The following is a 19,790-nucleotide window of genomic DNA, read 5'->3' as shown; positions in this document are numbered from 1 at the left end:
TGGAGGTTTTTGTTTTAGTAAATATTTTAATAGCTAGTTCTGTTTCTTAAGTAGACAAAGCAGAGTCCAACATTATTCGATGACCAGAGCCAAGTGTATATGAAACAAGTATACAGTATTTCTAATTTAAATAAAGCATACTGAGCTTTGGGGGTAAAAATATCCCTGGAAAATTCAAGAAATGTTTGTTTAATGACTTATGGGGAGTCTACCAGAGCTCTATCCAGGGACAAAATGCGGGGAATGACGGAAGGAACATCTTGTTTGGATAAAGAATCTTGACTTTATTGTCTCAATGCTCAAAATGATTTTGAATAAAATTTCCTAGTATGTTTTTAGGGCTGCAACTAGTGATTTATTTTCATAATTGACTAGTTGGCTGATTTATTTTTTTGATGACTCACTGAAAAAACATTAAATAAATCCCATCCTTAATTTAAAATAAAATACAAAATGCAGTGTTACAAACAAAGTTTACTTCAGAGTAAAACTGCACTCATAATTTTTAGCAATCGCACTGTAGTGGAACATGCAGCATTGCGGTTCCAGTGTGGGCGATCACACTGTGGGTGGGAGGCGCTTTTGGGGTGCCATTGAAATGAATGGCACTGCATGCATCTCCGGCTGCAGAATTTGTGAGGCCGAAACCGAAAATTACTTTTTTATAATCTCCTCCTTTTTTCTTAATTTTTATTTTTTTAATGTTTTAACTGTATTGTAAGCACATGGCGCTTGAATAGCTTCAGCCAGGGAATGACAGCTGCCGGTGGCAAGATTCCACAGATGGCAGCTGAATGTAAATGCAGCAGGTAGTGGGCTGGTGCAATAGCCGGCATGCTATATACTATTTCAAATTGCAATAGCAGGCTGTCTATTGCCCCCCGCCCACTGCTCGTTGTACCCTCCTCCCAGCGTGGGGATCCAACCAACTAATAAAGAGAATAGTTGACAATTATTCTCATAATCGATTATTATCAATTAATCGATTAGTTGGTTGCAGCCCTAATAAAGTTTAAAAGTACCATAGGTGTCGGAAAAGGGGGAATAATACATTGTTTCTCAGCTGACTCCATGCCATCCTATATAGACTTAATGTTTTGTCTATGGATATATCTATGTGTACTTTGAAAATAAATGTACTTTTCAAAAGTACATTGAACATATCCCAGTTTTCTGGTGGTGGCAGAGTATCTCCTTGTATAGCCTGTAGGCTTGTATAGCAGTTTTACATTTATAATCAACAATCATGCTCTCTAACCACAATGGGCCTATCCTGCACATCTTAAGTGATGGACCCCTATCAAATAGCACTAATTGAAGCAGAGGGTGATCTGAAATTCTCCTAGGATGTAATGATTTTGTTGGACTAGTGGCAGGATTCCTATGAGAAAGTACTTTAGAACCTGTTAAATGAGTTTGTTGTAGAATAACAATGTGTGCATTGTGTTGAAGATTATTCAATACCAGGTAGTGTTAATTTTTGTAATTAAGTCCATGAACATTCCATGACGCAATCTTTATAGACCTATTGCAAGGAGGTAGATGCAGAGTAGGCTGCAACAACTAATCGATTTAAATGGATAATCAATTATGGGAATAGTTGGCAACTATTCTCATTATTGGTGAGAGAGAGATTTCTCGCTCTGCGCTAGTGGGGGCTCATCTCTGGCTGACCTTCAGGGGCAATGTGCAAGATGATCTCTGGCTCCTCTTCAGAATCTTCAACAGGCAGAACAGCAGATTTTTTTGTGGTCAAGCCCTCTGGATGGCGGACCATTGGTTGGTTTAGGTGAAGCCCGAGGTTGTTTGCTGTTGGTGCTATCTTGGATCAGGTGCATCTCAGGCCTGGCAAGTTTGTCGGTTAAGGTTTTGTCCACTGCTTGCCCGATCTTCACCATCCTTCACCTTCCTTCACCAGTCTGCTGCAAGACGAGGTATATTCACAGGATTACAGGCAGTATTTCAAGGTGGTGGTGAGTGCTCTGAGAAGTTGTCTCCACATACATACACGTCTTCCACATACCCCATCCCCATACTTCATGCGGATGGGGTCAGTTGAACTAGAATCCCTGTCAGGTTTTACTGCTATATAGGGCTCCCTGACTTTTTTTGTTGTTGGGGACATCCTTTTACCACACAGGAAGTGAGGGGAAAATCTGCAAACAGACAACAATAAAAAGCTGACAGGGGTTCTAGCATTCCCATACTAAACAAATCTCTCCAATGCAGCCTCTGGCAGCAATAAAACTTAACAGGCGTTCTAATCATTCCCCACTCTATCCAAACCCCCCCCAAATGTTTGGCTAAACATACACTTGTCATAAGAGGAAAAAGGAGGCTACCCTTCATGTTACTCATTAAAATGCTGGGGGGAATTTAACAAAACGGGAGCAGCTGTTCAGGGCAACCAATCAGCTTCTCTCTTCAGTTTGTTCAGGTAAAGGTGCCCATACACTGCACGATTCTCGTACGAGAATCGCGGGAAATCCCACGATCGTACGATAATCGTGCAGTGTATGGAAGGCGTGCGACCGTTTCTACTGTACGGTCGCATGTCTTCCGTCGTACCAGCATGCTAGAAAACCCGCCGGGAATCGTACGATTCTCAGCGAGTGAGTGGCCTGCTTGTTCGACAACTGCCGAGAGGGCTAGTGTGCACACGCGCACACTGCCCGTTTGCAGTCATCGTAAGCCCGCCCCTCGGGGGCGGGCTTGCGATGATCGCAAGTACGATCTGCCTGTCCAAGATGGGCAGATCGTACGTTTTTTTAAGTACTTTACAACCCTCGCAAGACTAAAGACTTGCGAGGGTTGTAAAGTGTATGGCCACCTTTAGATTTGAAAATGAAAGAGAGAAGCTGATTTTGTTGTCATGCACAGCTGCTCCAGATTTTGTCTGCTCCAGTTTTGCTAAATTCCCTTTCCTGTATTTTGCTTCAATACCTAACAAACCTGAAACAAGTTTGCATCAATAGAAAGTCAGATTTGTTCATCAGCAGCGACAACCTACATTTCTCTCATGACCAGTGTCTGTTAAAGCCCAGCTCTAGTCAGAACTCTTTAATGTCTTAGCATTTTATTGTCCATAATCCTTTACTTTCACTGAGAAGTAAGGGGGAAATCTATCCTGTGGGGATACACGACAAAACACCTAACTAGGAGTCTACCCATTCTCTGCTCTAACAAAAATGGTTGCTTCTATAGTGAGCATGTTTTGTATATGCAGGGCAATGCAGCAGGCTCACTTTAACTTAGAACTTGCCTCTCTATTGTTTCTCTGCCGCTGACGGTAATTAAAAAAAAAAAATGCAAGGCTGCCAGGTATAGGGAAGCGTGCGTTTCCGTCCCCTTCCTCCCATGTGGCAGCACTGATGGTCACCCCTTAACGTAAACCTGTTACTTTGCACTGCATGAGGAATGCACATGTCCACTGTAAACTGGAATTATGTTTTCTTTATGTGATCATGGTGCAGGGGCCTCTTTTAATGCACTTATTTCTAAATGACTTCTTCCATTTCTTATTCATGCGAGGCTTGATTATGTATAGTTAAGGTGACATTCAGTATGATGGGAAGCTTTTTTGTCACGTGTTCCACATATATCTTTTGATGCAATTTATTATGAGCTCTAACATTGAAGGTGGTTAGCTTACTGAATAATTTATCAAGCAGTGCTAATGTGATTACTCATATTTTCCTTGTACGAAAAAGCATGCTTCTTCAATACAACAAGAAGCTGATTTTGCACATATTATTCAGTAAAGTGAACTTGTCCTCAGGAATTAATAAATGGCCTAGCATTATCTTGGATGAGAAAACACCATAAGGTGACAGTATTTTACATTTGGTTTGAGAAATGGAGCTTCCTTGGAGCTAGTTGTAAGGTGTGCACATTGCATTATATAATATGAGGCACGGTGCTTGAAAGAAAAAACATTTTTTTTTAATGCATATACATTTTTATTGTGAACAAGGTATATAACATTGAAACACTGCCAAAGAGGTGCAACATTTTTCAACATGAGAAAATGCAAATGCGCCTAAAATTACTTACAAAGTAGTAAGTGGATTCATCATCAAGAAATAATATAAAAATTGGTAACACACTTATCAAATAGCGAAAAACATATGTATGTGTGTTGGTGACCTTTCTGAAGACGATATTTGGCTAGTTGCCATATCTGTACTCTGGCTTCAGTACTCTGGGTCACTAACCTAGAACAAGGATGGACCTTGGCAATGGTATCCCATGTGCCGCCCCCCACACACACACACACACCAATTTTGATAGCTTGCAGTCAACACTGTGTACAGCTGTTATCTGACAAACCTGGGATTCATGGACTGTGCTCCTCACCACTAACAATTGGGAACCCTCTGACATAATGATCACATGTAGGCTGAAGACTTCGTTCAGGGCAGGTTCACACAATTTTCTGGACTAGATATGGAACGCAGTGCATTGCATTTTTGCTGTGATTTGGAATTTTTGTTGTTTGCTTAAAATGGTCTTACATGGCCTTTCCAGTGCGTTTATGCATTTTTGATGTGTTCAGTGCTTTCCAGAGCAGACAAAATAGGACAAGCAGTATTTTTCTGGTCTGGAACGGAGTGCACTGGTGTGAACAGAGGCCACAAATAGCATAGGGATACATTAGGATGCATTTTGGGTCCAGAACAATCTGTTCTGGGCTGTAGATGATCCGGACATGGTGTGAATGGGCCCTCAGTGTCCAAAAAATAAAACAAATTCCAGCCGGCAGTATAAGATGGCAGTGTGCCTATGTTAACTACTATATTTATCAGATACAATTACTACTATAAAAAGCGAAGGGTGTTTTTTCAGACTGTATACCACATTTAAAGCCGTATATATGGAAAGAAAAAAACAAAAATCCCCAAACCGTTTTTAATGAGGAAAAATTGTCCTAGGTTTTGTCATTTTAACCAATGCATATGGAGGCTATTAAATGCTAAAATGATCATGTAACCATTGATCGCTCAGTTCAGGGTCTCTTCCCTCCAAAGACCCTTCCACCATAGTTCACATACTGGTCTGATCACATGCAGTAAAAGTAGGCAATGAGCCTTTTTCTTTGCAATCGGCTCTGCAATTTTCATTCACCTCCCCATGCTGATACGGACACTGGCAGTCACATGTCTGCATTGTTTACAATCCTAAAAGCAGAGCCAGCATTAAGTAAAGTAAATGGAAACGTCAGCTCGCATGAGGCTTCCTGTGCTGCTGCCGCCAGAGCCGTAGGGGGTGCATGCTATAGGCTGTAGGGCCTCCACCACTCCCTAAACAGTTAAAGATGGATAAACATCGATATCACACAGGAAGCTTCGGTAAGTGCTAATTGGCTAATTTTACTGCATTTGATCATCCCAGTACGTGTACAGCGCTGACAGGGTCACTTTAATATATTGCCTCTCACTTTAAAAAAAAATCTCAGCTTTTGCTGCAATACTTGTTATTACAGGTATTTATATAGCGCTGACAATCTATGCAGTACTTTACATAAAGCACATTCTCGCCAGTCCCTGCCCTCAAGAAGCTTACTATCTAAGGTCCCTTTGTCACATGCATACATACAAGGGGCAATTTAGAGAGGAGCCAGTTAACCTTCTAGCATGTCTTTGGAGTGTGGGAGAAAAGTGAAGTACATGAAGGAAACCCACACAAGCACAGGGAGAACATGCAGAATCCTTGCAGATGGTGTCCTGACTGGGACCCCTAGTGCTGCAAGGCGGAAGTGCTAACCACTAAGCCCACCTAACACTCCCACTGCATAGTGGGATTTTGTATCCCATCTAACACTACCTGTGTGTAGTGGACTCTTTGGACATCCCCCTCTCATGTCACAGCTCTCTAGCAATCCCAGGATATCAGCTGTGAAAACACTGAGTAAAAATCCACTTAAAGGCTTAGTCTACATTTTGCAAATCATAAATGCAGCAACCATGAGCTGCTGGTCGATATACATGTACTAGTTTTTGCACAAAAGTCTGCAGAATATTGCAACCATGATTAGTGTATTGCAGGCTCAGTGCACAGGCTCATGCAATGTTTCCCCCCAGCCTCAGGTCTGACCTGCTGTTATGGGGGTGGAGGAAGTGCAGCTGGGCTTCAGATCAGTGTGACTTGCTGAAGGATTTCCAGCACGCACTGCGTAGTCCTTCTGAGACATTGACAGGCGGGACATGTAGGAATTCTCCCAGACCTGGATGATTTAACTGTGCCGGTGGGGCCACACACAGCCGCGCTAAATTTAAAAGATCATAAAATCCTGCATAAAGATGGACCCCGTGATTTAGATAAAAGGTGGGGAAGAAGCAGTTTTGGTGCATGGTCTAAAACATGGACTTTAACCTACTTTTACTTGCATGTTGGCTTCCTTCATCCCTCCTTTACCTATTGGCAGGAATAGTGTATATATTTTCTGTTGGCTCACCCCACCCAATAGACACCAAAAAAAGAATGCCAGTCGGTAAAGGAGGGACGATGTAATTGTATCCAGACAGACTGTAAAAACCAAGTTTAACGTCGCAAACCTGATATTAGTCTGATCTCTAATGGCTACTATCTAGGGATTGCTATCAAACTGACAATAAAAGAGAGTCACTGTTAAATCGGATAACTACAAAAGTTGGTATTGGCATGCTATGCATCCCAAGTTCCTGGGGCATGCTAAAGCTTTATTGAAGGTAAGTGCAGGTATCTAATAGGTGTCTGGCATTCCATGATAAATGCTGGCATCTTTTTCTTCTAAAATGTGAATTTTGTCCCTTTTAGAATTAGGCTGTAAAGGGACATGTTTGGTGCGGTTGTTTCGTCAATGTTGTAAACATCAAAGCTCCCCAAATGCCCTCTTCATCACTATGACATACATACTATTAGCACAATCTTAGATGAGAGAATAGCCATGCTCTAATGGTGTTATTTCTGCTAGGTAGCAGACAACATAGTACACATGCAACAGGTCTGTTTACCATCAAACTGTAGTGCACAGCCAGTGTTCCTGTAGGCCTACTGTTTAACTTTAATAACATTTTAGAGCTCAGAACGTCACTTTGGCAAGCAATAGTTTTTGAAAGGAAATTTCCTACAAGGGTGGTTACTGCTAGGAGCATATTTGTTTCCTGTTGCTGTTCTAATATATGGGAAAGTGTTCTTAACAGACAGCAATCATCCTTGCATATTCTTTTTGACTCTGGTGCTGGATTGCTCTTTTCTTTTTGATTAAATATTCAAACAGAGATATTCATGCGTCTGAGACAGCAATATTATTGATGGAGTGCCAGATTTATCAGCAGAGATGACTAGAGCACTGGACATAAAAAAAATCTGCCAGATCCTTAACAATACCAGTGCCATTCTCTTGTACCACTATTCCCTCTTAGCCTGCTCATCTGACTTTCTTTGCTTTGTGCACAGGTTGATTGTTACAAGTGCTCAATACAATTTGAGCACTTGAATGGCTAGATCTAACAAACGTAGTTTATTGGCCAAGATCAGTTCCAAACAACTGTCGTTGTTTACAATGGATCCCAACGTCCTTTGTTCACTTGTATTATTTGCAAATTCCATGTGCTTGCCTTACAGATGTTTCAGAGCTCTAAACTGTATGCAGTTGTTTCCAGAAGCTATAGTGCATGCTGGGAATTGTCAAAGTGCATTGATCCCTTTTGTGTTTCAGTACTCTCCCCTCCCTCTCTCTCCACATTCATGGGTGTTTGACATTATTTTATCTGTCCAGAAAATGGTTACTTAGTTTAGATATATGAAGAGCTGAATACTAAAGGAAGTGAACACTGATAACACATAATCTGCTTACAATAAGTTTGTGGCCTGTTCATGTTGTTTGCTTTGTGTAGGTAACAGGTTCTCTTGAAACATTAACACTGCTTTTGAACTGATAAATTAGTGATCGGGTATTTCCTCCTTTTGTTACACAACTGGGATTAGGAAGTGGAAAGTGCTGACACTTCTTGCTATTTCCTTTTCTGTTTTCATTCTCAAAATGTGCTAAAATTTTAGCTAGTGTTGTGGAATTTCATGTGCTAAAAAAGCCTGCTTTCTTGTTTTGCAGTCTAGCCCATCGTCTCCTGAACCAGCCAGCCTTCCCACAGAAGATCTCAGTACTAATTCTAACGGCCCTAAACCAGCAGAAGTTATTCTTGATGACCGAGAAGACCTTTTTGCTGGTAATAATTCTTTATTAAGATTTAGGCAGCAGGTACGCCATTTCATTCATGGAAAGTCTGGGATTTCCAGGGCTCACATGTGTCTAGTTTATGTCAGCCAGGTTGTGATACATATTTGTACTGTTTAGTGACTGTACCCACAACAGATATTCATAAATGGAGTGTGATAAAAATTGCCTACCTCCTTATGTCCTTCTTTGAAACCCTTGTTTTTCTGTTCAAATAGCTTATTGGAGATCACAATACAGATGCAACAAAGTGAAATGCTAAACCAACTTACCATACTGGATTACTCCAACTATAAAAAAAAAAAAAATAGTTGTCTAGTAACGTCAACAACACACCCATAAGGTTTTATGTAGACATCTTTCAGAGCATATGTTGTAACCTTAACATTGATTAAAATTACTAAAGTGAACACTTGTCCAGGGGCTTGTCGGTAGTTTCCAAAACCAGGGTCTTTTTATTGGTCAAAAAAGGGTAAGAAAACTGGTGTGGAAGAAGAAAGAATGTAATAGATATTGTTTTAGAGATATGGGAGAAATAAACAGAAGAAAAACAAATATATGTTGAAGGGCCCCACCCTGTCCACAGGAGTGTGTGTACATAGAGCACGTGTGTAGAGAAATGGGCTTTGTTGGTAAGGAAATATCTAATATTAAAGTGAATGTAAAGTAGATATTTAAAAAAACAAAACCCAGCTAGGGCTCATATGACAGAAGACACCCTGTATGTCTCTTCTGTCATAACCCTATATATCTCTTCTGCTCAGTGTATAAGCTCGGCAAAGTCCTGTGCCAAAATGAAGTAACTGCTGTGCGCATGCACGGGAGTTTCATCATTCCAACCCGCCCAGTCAAGCGGTTGAAGATGCAGACATCGCAGCTCTGGACGGGGGATCACATGTAAGGTAAGTGAAACGACAAACACACATCAATTCATAACTACCATGTTTCCCCGAAAATAAGACCTAGTGACATTTTTGGGAATTGATAAAATATAAGACCTACCCCGAAAATAAGACCTAGTTGTGACCATTGCCAGGGCCGGTGGTGTCAAAAGGGGGAACTTGAAGAGCCGTGGGAGAGGTAGGAGAGAATCAGCGCTGCCAACGAAGCCAGCGCTAGAGGAAGCGAGGCGGCAGCGGAGGGAGCAGAGCAGCACAAGCCGATGCTTCCTCTATAGCGCCAGCTCCTGTCACAGGCGGAGCGATACCAAAATGTACTCCACCTGTGAGGAATCTATAGTGAAAGTGCGCTTTGCCCATTCTGGTTACCAAATTGCTCTTGGAAAGGTGCGGCACCCCTGATTGCCCCGATCACCCTATTCTTAACGTTGCCATTTTGGATTATTGAACATTAATTTAAAAAAAATAAGACCTACCCCGAAAATAAGACCTAGTGTGTTTTTTTTTTTTTTTTTTGTTTTTTTTTACCCCCAAAAAATTTAAGAATGTGTCTAAACACGGTAGCGACCTGTAAGACAAATAGCCCCGTAATGTGCTAATATGCTGTGCATACTAACACATTATGGCAAACACCTCCTGGTGCCCTGTCTATTTTAGCGGTATATCACCGCTTTAAGATGGATTTGCCCACAGATAGACTGTTCAGATCAGCAGTCAGTAATTCTGCAGTTTTAAAAGGAAGTTGGAAGGCCAACCATTGTTTTATGAAATTGTCAAATGACCAGGCAGGTAGGTATTCCTCCTGTGTGGCGATAGTAGGCAAGTAGTTGGGAAAAGAGCAGGTTTATTCTAAACCAAGAGGGTCTGTCCTAACTCTTTTATGGTCTCATTGGATTGCAATGAACAATTTAGGTTGAAAAAGTCTGACTTATAAATTAAAGGGAAGCATGTTGCTCAAAAATTATATTTGTACTCAAACAGGAAAAAGTTTTTTTGCATTAATTCTTACTATGTACTCAAAGCGTGATATATTTAGAGGTAGGTTAATTTTAGTCAATTATTTTGAAAATGGAATTCAGTTAAACATATTAAATTATTTTATTTAATTGGGCCCAAAAATCAAGGGCTGGGTTAGGAAAAAAATCTTTAAAAAAAAACACAAAATCCCAGTATATTCCTTTTTTAAAGCCATAAATACCAGCAATCAGTCAGCCAAACAAAATGTTCTAGAGTAAGTAGAAATATTTCAGGAATTAGCGTGGAGCTCATTCTAGTTCCATTTGGGCTAGGAAAGGTGTCCGGTTTGTATGAAAAGCCAAAAGTCTGGAGAGGATCTTATTCTTGCAGCTAAAGTATTGAAGTGTTGCTTTTAAATGGTCTCGGGCAACTTTTAAATATGCTTTCTCTGCTTCCTTGATCTATTGCATGTGTCCCACCGCACTCCTGATCGGTAGGCCCCAAAGTTCATGGTGGACTTGTGTCAATAAAGGACCGAGTTATATCACTGTCAGTGTGCTGGTGACTCTTCTCTATTCTGCTTTCTGGGAGATCCATGTCATATTATACAAGAGTCTTTTGGCAAACACAAAAGTGAGAGCAAAATATTACTGAGTATTAAAATGTTTAATATACTGTCTGAGGTGGCCCACAGCAAGAAGTCTGGATTGCGGACAAACGCTTGCTCCTATGGTAATGCCCAGTTCTGGAGAAGAAAACAGAACTGACAATAATGGGTGTATTACCTCATCCAATTCAGGACACAAGTTGTTGCCCTTTACTTAAAATGTTTTATTTTTAATGGGCTCATCATCTGAAAACTAATGAAGGCATTCTCCTAAATTTCCACTGTAATGCAGCAGTCAAAGAAGTATCAGGAGTATAAAAAAAGTAATTGGACTAGGGAAGTTGACTAATTGGCATTCAATCTTATTAGTTCTGTGCAGTTTGGTTTTCCCCGCGATTTTCTCCATGATTTTCCATAGTTGTGTTTTTATTTTTTTTATTTTAAGTATACACAGAGTAGCTAAGCCAAATGTCAGATGGTTTCTAGTTGTACCCTGCTTGGTTTATTTAGAAGCATGTTTATTACTTTGTTACAAATGTTTGTTGCATTTGTTAATATGTAATGTAGCATGCTGTCATACTAATGAAAAAGTTATATTGGTGTTCTAGGTAAGCGTTTCTTCTGATTGTAACAAATGCTGTGTCATGAATTTAAGGGGCTGGAAAAATCAGTCATTTGTGTGCTAGAACTATGGTGCTAATTGTGCCAACATACTTAAAGCTTTTTGTGTAATGTTGTAATTGCTGTTAGCGCAAGTAAGGAGTGTTGCTATCAGACCAGTGAAATATTACATTTTTCTTAATCTTTGATGTCTGAGGCCTGAAATGTCCAATGCTTTATAAAGGATGGTGGAATGTGGTGGCTTGTACTTGGATTGCCCCAAGTGTGATTGTTTGGCTATAGACAACAGGAGAACATGACCGGTGCCAGGGAGGTATACCGATATGTCCCCCTGCACTCCTTACAGCATCTAGGACCAATAGCAATAGTGGTGCCTGTAGTGATAATCATGGATGGTGCTGTGTACATCATTCAATAGAAAACGAAGATCACCAGCACTCAGAGAATGACGGTCACAATTTGCTGTTCATTTATTCAAACACATCGTCACAGATATCACATAGCTAATGTTTTGAGGCCGCGCGGGGTCCCTTCATCAGGGCGACAGTGACCTTGCCTTGATGAAGGGACCCTGTGCTGCCTCGTTTTCTACAGGTGCCAGGGAGGGACATTTAAGGACCAGCCATAAATAAAGTGCTATTCTTTTTTTGATCTTGAGAAATATTTTGTGGTGATCCATAAAAGATCCTGCATAAAATGATCATATTGCTCATAGCTGCAGTGTGCCAATTCCAATGTAGATATTGTTTTTGTACTGAAATAGTTTTAAAGTGGCTTATGGATTAGACCAGGAAGCCCCAGCCCTTTTACAAGCTGTAGCACTATAGAGTAAGGGAATTAGTGACTCCTGTTTTTTTTAAATACATTTTAACCATGATGCTCAGTGTCCGCCTAAGGTAAAACCGCACAGTAAAATGGGTAATGGGTTACACGTTAAGCCACAGTAATTAACCAGTTACAAAGGGGTTTAAAGTTTAGTCTGTGTATTTGACGTTTGGTCATTGTACATTTTGTGACAGAGCTTGGCACATTCAGAACTATAGACTTCTTTCATGTTTGTTATTCTATTTACCATATTTATCTTGTCTATTAAATACTACAGTTATGCGCACACACACTGGATCCAGTTTTGGGCAAAGCCAAATAACACAACATGATGCCTGCTATTATTTGGTTAGACAGAATAACATATGCTGTGTGCTGCTGTGATCCTATTTTTCGAAGGGCTTGGCTTTCCTAATTTTAGGGCTTAGCAGCCCCTACAGTTGAGCTGTACATTCTAGGAGCGCTTCTTTTGCTGCCTACTCTTAAGGAGGCCATACACAGCTGAATTGGTTAAAGTTTGAGCCGTAGGTGGCCTTGTCTGTACAACCCAGCTTGACAAACTTTGAATGGAAAATTGTTGGCTGAACAGCTACTGTATCCAGTCAGATGCTATTACTGTTTGGGTATTCAGACAGTCGTGGCTGCCTGAATGCAATAGCCTGCAGCGGAGATTGCTTCATCTATGCTATTTAGCGTGGATGGGATAATAGTTTCTCTTGTTCAGCTTGCCTTTGTTTTTAAACTTTGGCTGAGTTGGCAGGGTAATGCAATGCTCATGTCTTTATGTCAGGAGCAGCTTAAGACCTAAGTAGCCGACTGATTGTTGAAGTGGGATTTGCTTTCTTGCACTGTAGCGGCAGTGTTAGATTGGCTTATTTCACAAAAGTTTAACAAAAGCAAGAAAATAAATTATATTGTGTTGTTCTCAGGTAGTAGGTCAATTTTTCAAATCAAAATGTCTGGAAATTCAGTAGTAAAAGAAAAAAATGTACATCATGTTCTTAGGTAGTGTTATATCTTGTGGAGTAGCGGGGTCACCTTTTGTAGCCAAATAAAGTTCAAGAATAGAGTACACATTTCTCCTAACAGACGTTCTGTTGTAGAAGCCACAGATGAGGTGTCCCTGGATAGTCCTGAGAGAGAGCTCATCCTGTCCTCTGATCCCAGTCCTGCCATCACCCCTGTGACGCCGACATCAATTATCACTCCACGAATGGAAACCATCAATATTTCCGCACCTGTTATTTATGACCGCTCAAGGGATGAGGTGAGCAGAACACACATTTAAAGGCTTTCAGAGATTTTGTTCCTGTTCGATATTGCTTGGTGTACAACCGTTTAAGAAAGGCTTGATAGTCCATGACAATGTAGCAGCTTTGGTGCCCTCATATTCATATCTGTAAGCTGCATTAGTCTGACCTGTTGTGTTTCAATATAAGGGTTTGTTCACACCAGGTGCATTTTTTAAACACATTCTGAATGCATGCATAATAAAATCAATGCTTTCTAATGACCCTAGTTCCCACCATAACATCCCGTTTTTTAGTGCTTTCAAAAAAAGAATAGCAGCATGCATTTTTTTTCTACACTGGAATACGCTTAAGTAAAAAAAATGGTTCATATCCTGGCTAGGATACGTGTAGCCTGTTGCTGTGCAGGATCATCTTGCAATGGCAATCTTGGGTTGATGATGCTTTTATAAGCATGGCTCAGGACCACTGTTAACTATATGAGGTCGGGAATCGTCATTTTAAAGACCTTGTGAAAAACCTGGAGATCTGGAGCAATATAGTGTCCATAATCTATCCAGAAGACCAGAAGAGATGCCCTTTACCATGCCTTTGTTATGACACATGCAGATGTCACTCTGCATCTTTGTGATGAGTGTTGCTGGCATTCATATGCAGAGCAGCTCAGTGTTTTAGTGCTGTTTCACATTCCATGTAATGTCCTGCATTTCACTATATTTTCCAAACAGGCACTAGACACGGAAAAGGGAAAAAAATGTGGTGTTTTCAGTAGAACCCATTTACAGCAAGGCATTGGGTTGCAGGGTGCGGCATCTTATGCTATTTTGGTGTGGACATCCAAAGGTACAAAGGCACAATTCTTTCCTTTTCATGTTCACTGTAACTTGAAGTTACTCTATTTATGAATGGCACATTAAAGTTAAAGGGACCCTGGCTGCCATGTGTAAAAAGGATGATAAGCTGCAACTTTGCCTTTTATTGCATGTGTGAATGAAGTGCATTTCCACTTTTGCAGTCAAATTGGGATGACATCTACTTTATATTTGTTGCAGGATTCCATTCACATTTGCATAACTTGTAAGAATTACTGCTTACATTGTTACTTGCTTAGAAATCCTACTTGGCTTCCACCTAGTAATGTTAACGAGGGGGCTGGGCAGTTGTTTTTACCATAATTAACTCTGTTTGTACTGTGCTGGCAGATCTCTTCAGTTGTAAACTTGGTGTGCACACTGCCTATCCTAACAAAGGTTTAAAGATCTCAAAGCTTGGTCTTTACTTGTGGGAGGCTTTGTAGGTTAATACACTTTTAAAAGTTTGTCTGCTCTGATTGCACTTCAAAACTGTTCAGAATAGCTTGCAAGCTGCCTATAGAGCCCTATATATAAGCCTGCTTCAAAGGAACAACCAGAAAGGTGGGAATATTTTTTATTTTGTGGTATACTGTATGAATGGAGGCATGGTGGGGTTTCTCAAATTTGACTGCAATAGTGGGATTACCCTTTACAGTTCAATTCAGACTTTCATGTTCTTTGAAGCTCTGCTATTTACCTTCATCTCTCAAAACAGATTGAAGAGGAAGCAAATGGAGATTTCTTTGACATTGACATAGGTGTTTCAGACCCAGAGAAAGTTGGTAAGTAGCCTCTGAAATGTATCTTTGCCAGTTAAATCTAGCTTAGAATAGGATGTCAGTTTTTTTACATGGCAAATGTTCGTTCTTGTTGATAAAAGTAAAACTGTAATGTACTATTATTTCATATGTCATAACTGCCTATTTCAGGGGATGGAATGAATGCTTACATGGCGTACAGAGTAACAACAAAGGTGAGTGCAGCTTTGCATTTCATGCTATTATGTTGAAATGTTTAGGACTAATGTAGAAATTCTGACAGATGTGTTAGTGCAATTTTTAGTTTTATAGTTTTTTTGTATGTAAACTGTAACAACAAGTTTCAATTTTATGTGATAAATATAACATTGAAAGTGTCTGTGAAGGTTCTCATTCATCCAGGTCATTGTATATCTGTAAAAATTAAGTCAAGGCAACTGGACTTGCTGTATTTTTCTTGAAGATGTTTCACTGGTCATCCGACCAGCTTTCTCGATTCAGAATGACTGAATTCTCAATTCTAAATTCTCAGTCATTCTGAATTGAGAAAGCTGGTTGGATGACCAGTGACACGTCTTCAAGAAAAATACAGCAAGTTGCCTTGACTTAATTTTTACAGATAACAAAAAACACTTTCAATTTTATCTGTTAAGTGCAAATTATTCCTGTTGAGCCTACCACAAACCATGTGAGCTAATAAATTCCTGTGCTCTCTGCCTGTGCTGCATTCATGCCAGTTACATTGTTTCCAGCTCTCTCTCTCTCTGTGGACTACAGAACATTATTTCCTATGTTATGGACGAGGAGGTGTTCTGAAGTCCTTTCTTAGGTAGGCTATACATGCAGCAAATGTCATCCGGTTCTTCAAAGTGCTCTGTGTGGGTGCCGCTGTTGGCACCTTTCCGACTGGCATTTCTCGATCAGCTGATGGAAGGAGACGATCGGAAAATTGTTGGCCAAACAGAGCTAGCAGCCAATGAGCTGCCAGCTCTGTTCAGGTATTCTGACAGTTACTTGCGGCTGCTGACGGAATACAAAGGAAACAGCAGGAGATTCCTCCATAAACTCTCGTAAGTGTTGATGGAGGAATCTGTCTGTTTTTTTTTTTTTGATTGTTTGTTTGTTTTTTTTCCATTCAGCCCGCAGGTTGAACGAAAAAAATTGAACCAAGGTATACCCAGCTTTAAGGGTAACAACACTGTTTCTCCAAAGATGTCGTAAGGCGAGTGTTGTCACCGCAGGGTCGGAATTGTTGCAGGCAGGATCACCAGAGAGAGAGGCATTGGAGTGGGAGAGATACTATGGGGGTGTATACCTTGTTTTTTGAACTTTTGCACAGAATTTACAACAATAAAGTTGGATTTTTATGGACCTAAGTTTCGTGCAGCTGATTGGAGAGATAAGGCAGGAGTTGAAAATAGATCAACTGAAAAAGAAAACTAATGCAGGAACCTTATGTAAGGACCCATCTGTTGCAATATATCATTTTTTGGTTTAGATACGCTTTGACCGTTGTGCCAATATTTCCTTAAAACCAGCATGTGTTTATTAGGCATTTCCTTTCACTAGTTATTTCCTCTAAGTTGGTCTGTGAAAGCGTGCATTACAAATTAAGGAGTGGTCCTTCCTTTGTACTGACTCATTAGAAGTCATAGGACAGATTTCACATCTACACAGGACCTTTACTTTATGCGGTCAGTAAATCAGCATTCGTCATTTGTCTGATTCTTTGATTTAACGTATAGCTAAAGCCAAAAGTTTTTATTTTTATTTTGGATAGAGCGGGAAACTGATAAATCCCTGCCAGGCTTTTGGTGCCATATGGGTCACATTTACCATCACTTCCTCTGCTGTGGACACAACAGAAATGATAAAAATCTCTATAAAGTGAGGTACATTGCCTCTTAAACAGTTGTCAACGGAGGCAATGTTCCCGTTGAATTTCTTCTCTATTCCTCTTCTGGTGACAACAAAAAATGTTGGATTTTCCCTCACTTTCAAACCCAGTGGCATTGCCTACCAGGGCAAATAAAGAGCGTGAATCTTTTTGACAAGAGACAGATAGCAATAAAACCTGGCTGGTAAATAAAACATTAGTGACAGACTAAATCAAAGCCGTTTACGTAGTAGTCTTTTATTGTTTTAAAACTGTTTTATTATATCTTTTAACTTGTTTTTTTCACCTTACTACTATCACAAGGGAACTGATAATCCCCGGATGTGATAGCACTGAGACAGGGAGAAAGAAGTTAACCCTTCATCACTTCAATTTTCTAAAACTAACAAAATTTGCCTTTTTTAGATGCATTTTAATTTTACATTTTGTTAATGGAAAATGTGTTTAATGTTAAATGTTACGCCTGAGTTCTGCGGTTTTACGTTTTTCCTTAATTATTGACCTATTTTTTTTTTCCCCAGACCTCGCTCTCTATGTTCAACAAGAAAGAATTTTCAGTGAAAAGAAGGTTTAGTGATTTTCTTGGGCTTCACTCCAAACTAGCAACGAAGTACATGCATATTGGATATATAGTGCCTCCTGCTCCAGAGAAAAGTATTGTGGGTGAGATTCAGCATGTCCTTAGAGTCCATTGCCATGTTTTTGTGGAGTAGGTTGGGCATGCACATTTCTACAGAAGTCCCTTTCTGTGTATTGGTCATGGCCAGATTTTCTGCAGAAATGAGTGTTGTCTGCAAACAGGAAATTCTTGGATTGTTGTAGGAGGAAGATAAACAGTTCTAACAATGTGAAGGGATAAAGAGAGGAGCTAGCGGGTTTAAGTTTATAAAAAACATGTCATTTGAAAGGAAAGGGAAGAAGCTGCAGGATGCTGACGAACTGCTGCGTTTAACTTCAGTTACATGGTAGTAATGCAGCGTATGTGAAAATAGATCTACTTCTGCCTATTAATAGGGAAGTGTTCAAAATTGAACTAAGTGTGCACACCAAATAAAATGGTGTACCCCTTGGAGATTCCTTAGTTTAATTATTTTAATTAGGGATGCACCGATACCAAGTACGTACTCGGTACAAGTACAGATACTTTTTTCCAAGACTAGAGAAAAATTCAAAAGTTAGGAGGCAGCTGTCATTTGTAAGGAGCACACGGAGCTCATGGGATTTGTACATCTCTGGTTTAATGTATGATTTCATTTTTATAAATATATATATAAGGGATGCACCGATACCAGTTTTACAAGTACTGGTACTTGCCCAGGTACTCACAGATACGAGTACTGATACATTTTTGTTTGTCATGTGACAGTTTTTCTAAAACAATACAGACTAATGATATCAGGACAGCGGTGGAGCGCCAGAGTCAGGTCCCAGCTGCAACCCTGGTAGTTCTCATGAAAATGTCAAGTACCGGTGCATCCTTAATTTTAACTACAAACGTGGACAAATTTGTTAGTACCCTTCCATGAAAAAAGAAAATCCCATACTTTTCTCTGATATAACTTGAAACTCATCAAAGTATTTGGTATCCATCATTGTTTTGTTTTTTTAATATTTATTAAAAATGAAACTTATCTTTTGATTCTTGATTTTAACAGAATTGTTTAAATAATAAAACATATAACAATGTCATGGACAAAAATGATGGGACCCTAACCTATTATTTTGGTACCCCTCTTCTTGAGCAAAACTGCTCCACATTTTTTCAGGTTTGAAAGGGTCCCTTCTCCAAAAAGCATGTTTCAGCTCTTTCCATAGATGTTTGATAGAATTCAGATCAGGGGTCAAAGAAAGCTACTTTAGAATAATCCAGTGTTTTTATTACTATGCATTCCTGGGTGCTTTTAGCTGTGTGCTATCCAGTTGGAAGACCCATGACCTATGACTCAAACAGAGCTTTTTGATGCTGTGTAATATGTTTTGCTCTAGAATACTTTGATAGTCTTGAGATTTCATTATGCCCTGCACATATTCAAGGCACTCCATGGCAGAGGCATCAAAGCTTCTGCAAAACATAACTGAGCTTTATCCATGTTTCACTGTGTTAATTTCTTTGAACGCTCCATGTTTTTGTCTGTGAACATAGAACTGATGTGACTTGCCAAAAAACTCCACTTTTGTCTCATCTGTGCAAAGGGCATTCTCCCAAAAGCATCGTGGCTTCCCAAATTGCATTTTAACAAATTCCAGTCTTTTTTTGTTTTCCTTTGAACAGTGGAGGGTTGATTTTCCTCTTGTGGCCAGATCCAGGGAGGTTGGCTACACTCCCATGGACCTTAAACGTCTTAATAATTACAACTGTAGTCACAGGGAATAGGCTAACTGGTAGATTACTAGATCGAAGACGTGTGATAATAATTACAGAAAATGGTTACTTTAAAATACCACTATGATCCAATTTATTTCTCATCTTTTCTAGGTGTAACAACAGATCTGTATAGGCCATTTTAGAATATATTTGTACAATAAGCAGTACTTTATTCCTTTTCACACTTTGTTTTATTATATGACATACCAAAGGCAGGCATGTATGCATGCGATGATTAGTTTAAATGGCATTACTTTTGAGGAGGAATGAAGCTTTGATTTAATGAGCTGTAAGGATACCAAGATATGTGTCCACGTCTGTGGTGTTTGTATTATCTCAAACAAACTGCCCTCTTCCCCAATCTGTAGGATACATTGCTTTGTCTTTTGTGGCAACATATATGATCCCATATGACAACTGGTGACCTCTTAGTGGTTTAATGTAGGGCTGCACTGAAATACAGGTTTTAGATCTAAATAAAAAAATATTTGTCAGGCAGAAACCAAAAATGTCTTTTCGTTTTTTGTTCCCCCCCTCCCCTA

General features: G+C 39.8%; 1 protein-coding gene across 2 annotated transcripts in view; it reads left to right on the top strand.

Moving 5' to 3' along the window:
* SNX2 (sorting nexin 2) overlaps window positions 1-19,790 on the top strand; it is a 49,671-nt gene that overhangs the window by 13,084 nt on the left and 16,797 nt on the right. For both annotated transcript variants that reach the window (XM_018571169.1, XM_018571160.1), the window contains exons 2-6: window positions 8,093-8,207; window positions 13,228-13,391; window positions 14,944-15,010; window positions 15,158-15,201; window positions 17,405-17,546. In XM_018571169.1, the coding sequence (XP_018426671.1) occupies window positions 8,093-8,207; window positions 13,228-13,391; window positions 14,944-15,010; window positions 15,158-15,201; window positions 17,405-17,546 (532 nt within the window). The remainder of the gene's footprint in view (window positions 1-8,092; window positions 8,208-13,227; window positions 13,392-14,943; window positions 15,011-15,157; window positions 15,202-17,404; window positions 17,547-19,790) is intronic.

This window comes from Nanorana parkeri, unplaced genomic scaffold, assembly GCF_000935625.1.
Source record: "Nanorana parkeri isolate BGI_ZX_2015 unplaced genomic scaffold, ASM93562v1 scaffold40, whole genome shotgun sequence".
Lineage (NCBI taxonomy): Eukaryota > Metazoa > Chordata > Amphibia > Anura > Dicroglossidae > Nanorana > Nanorana parkeri.
This window is presented reverse-complemented; position numbering and strand designations above follow the sequence as displayed.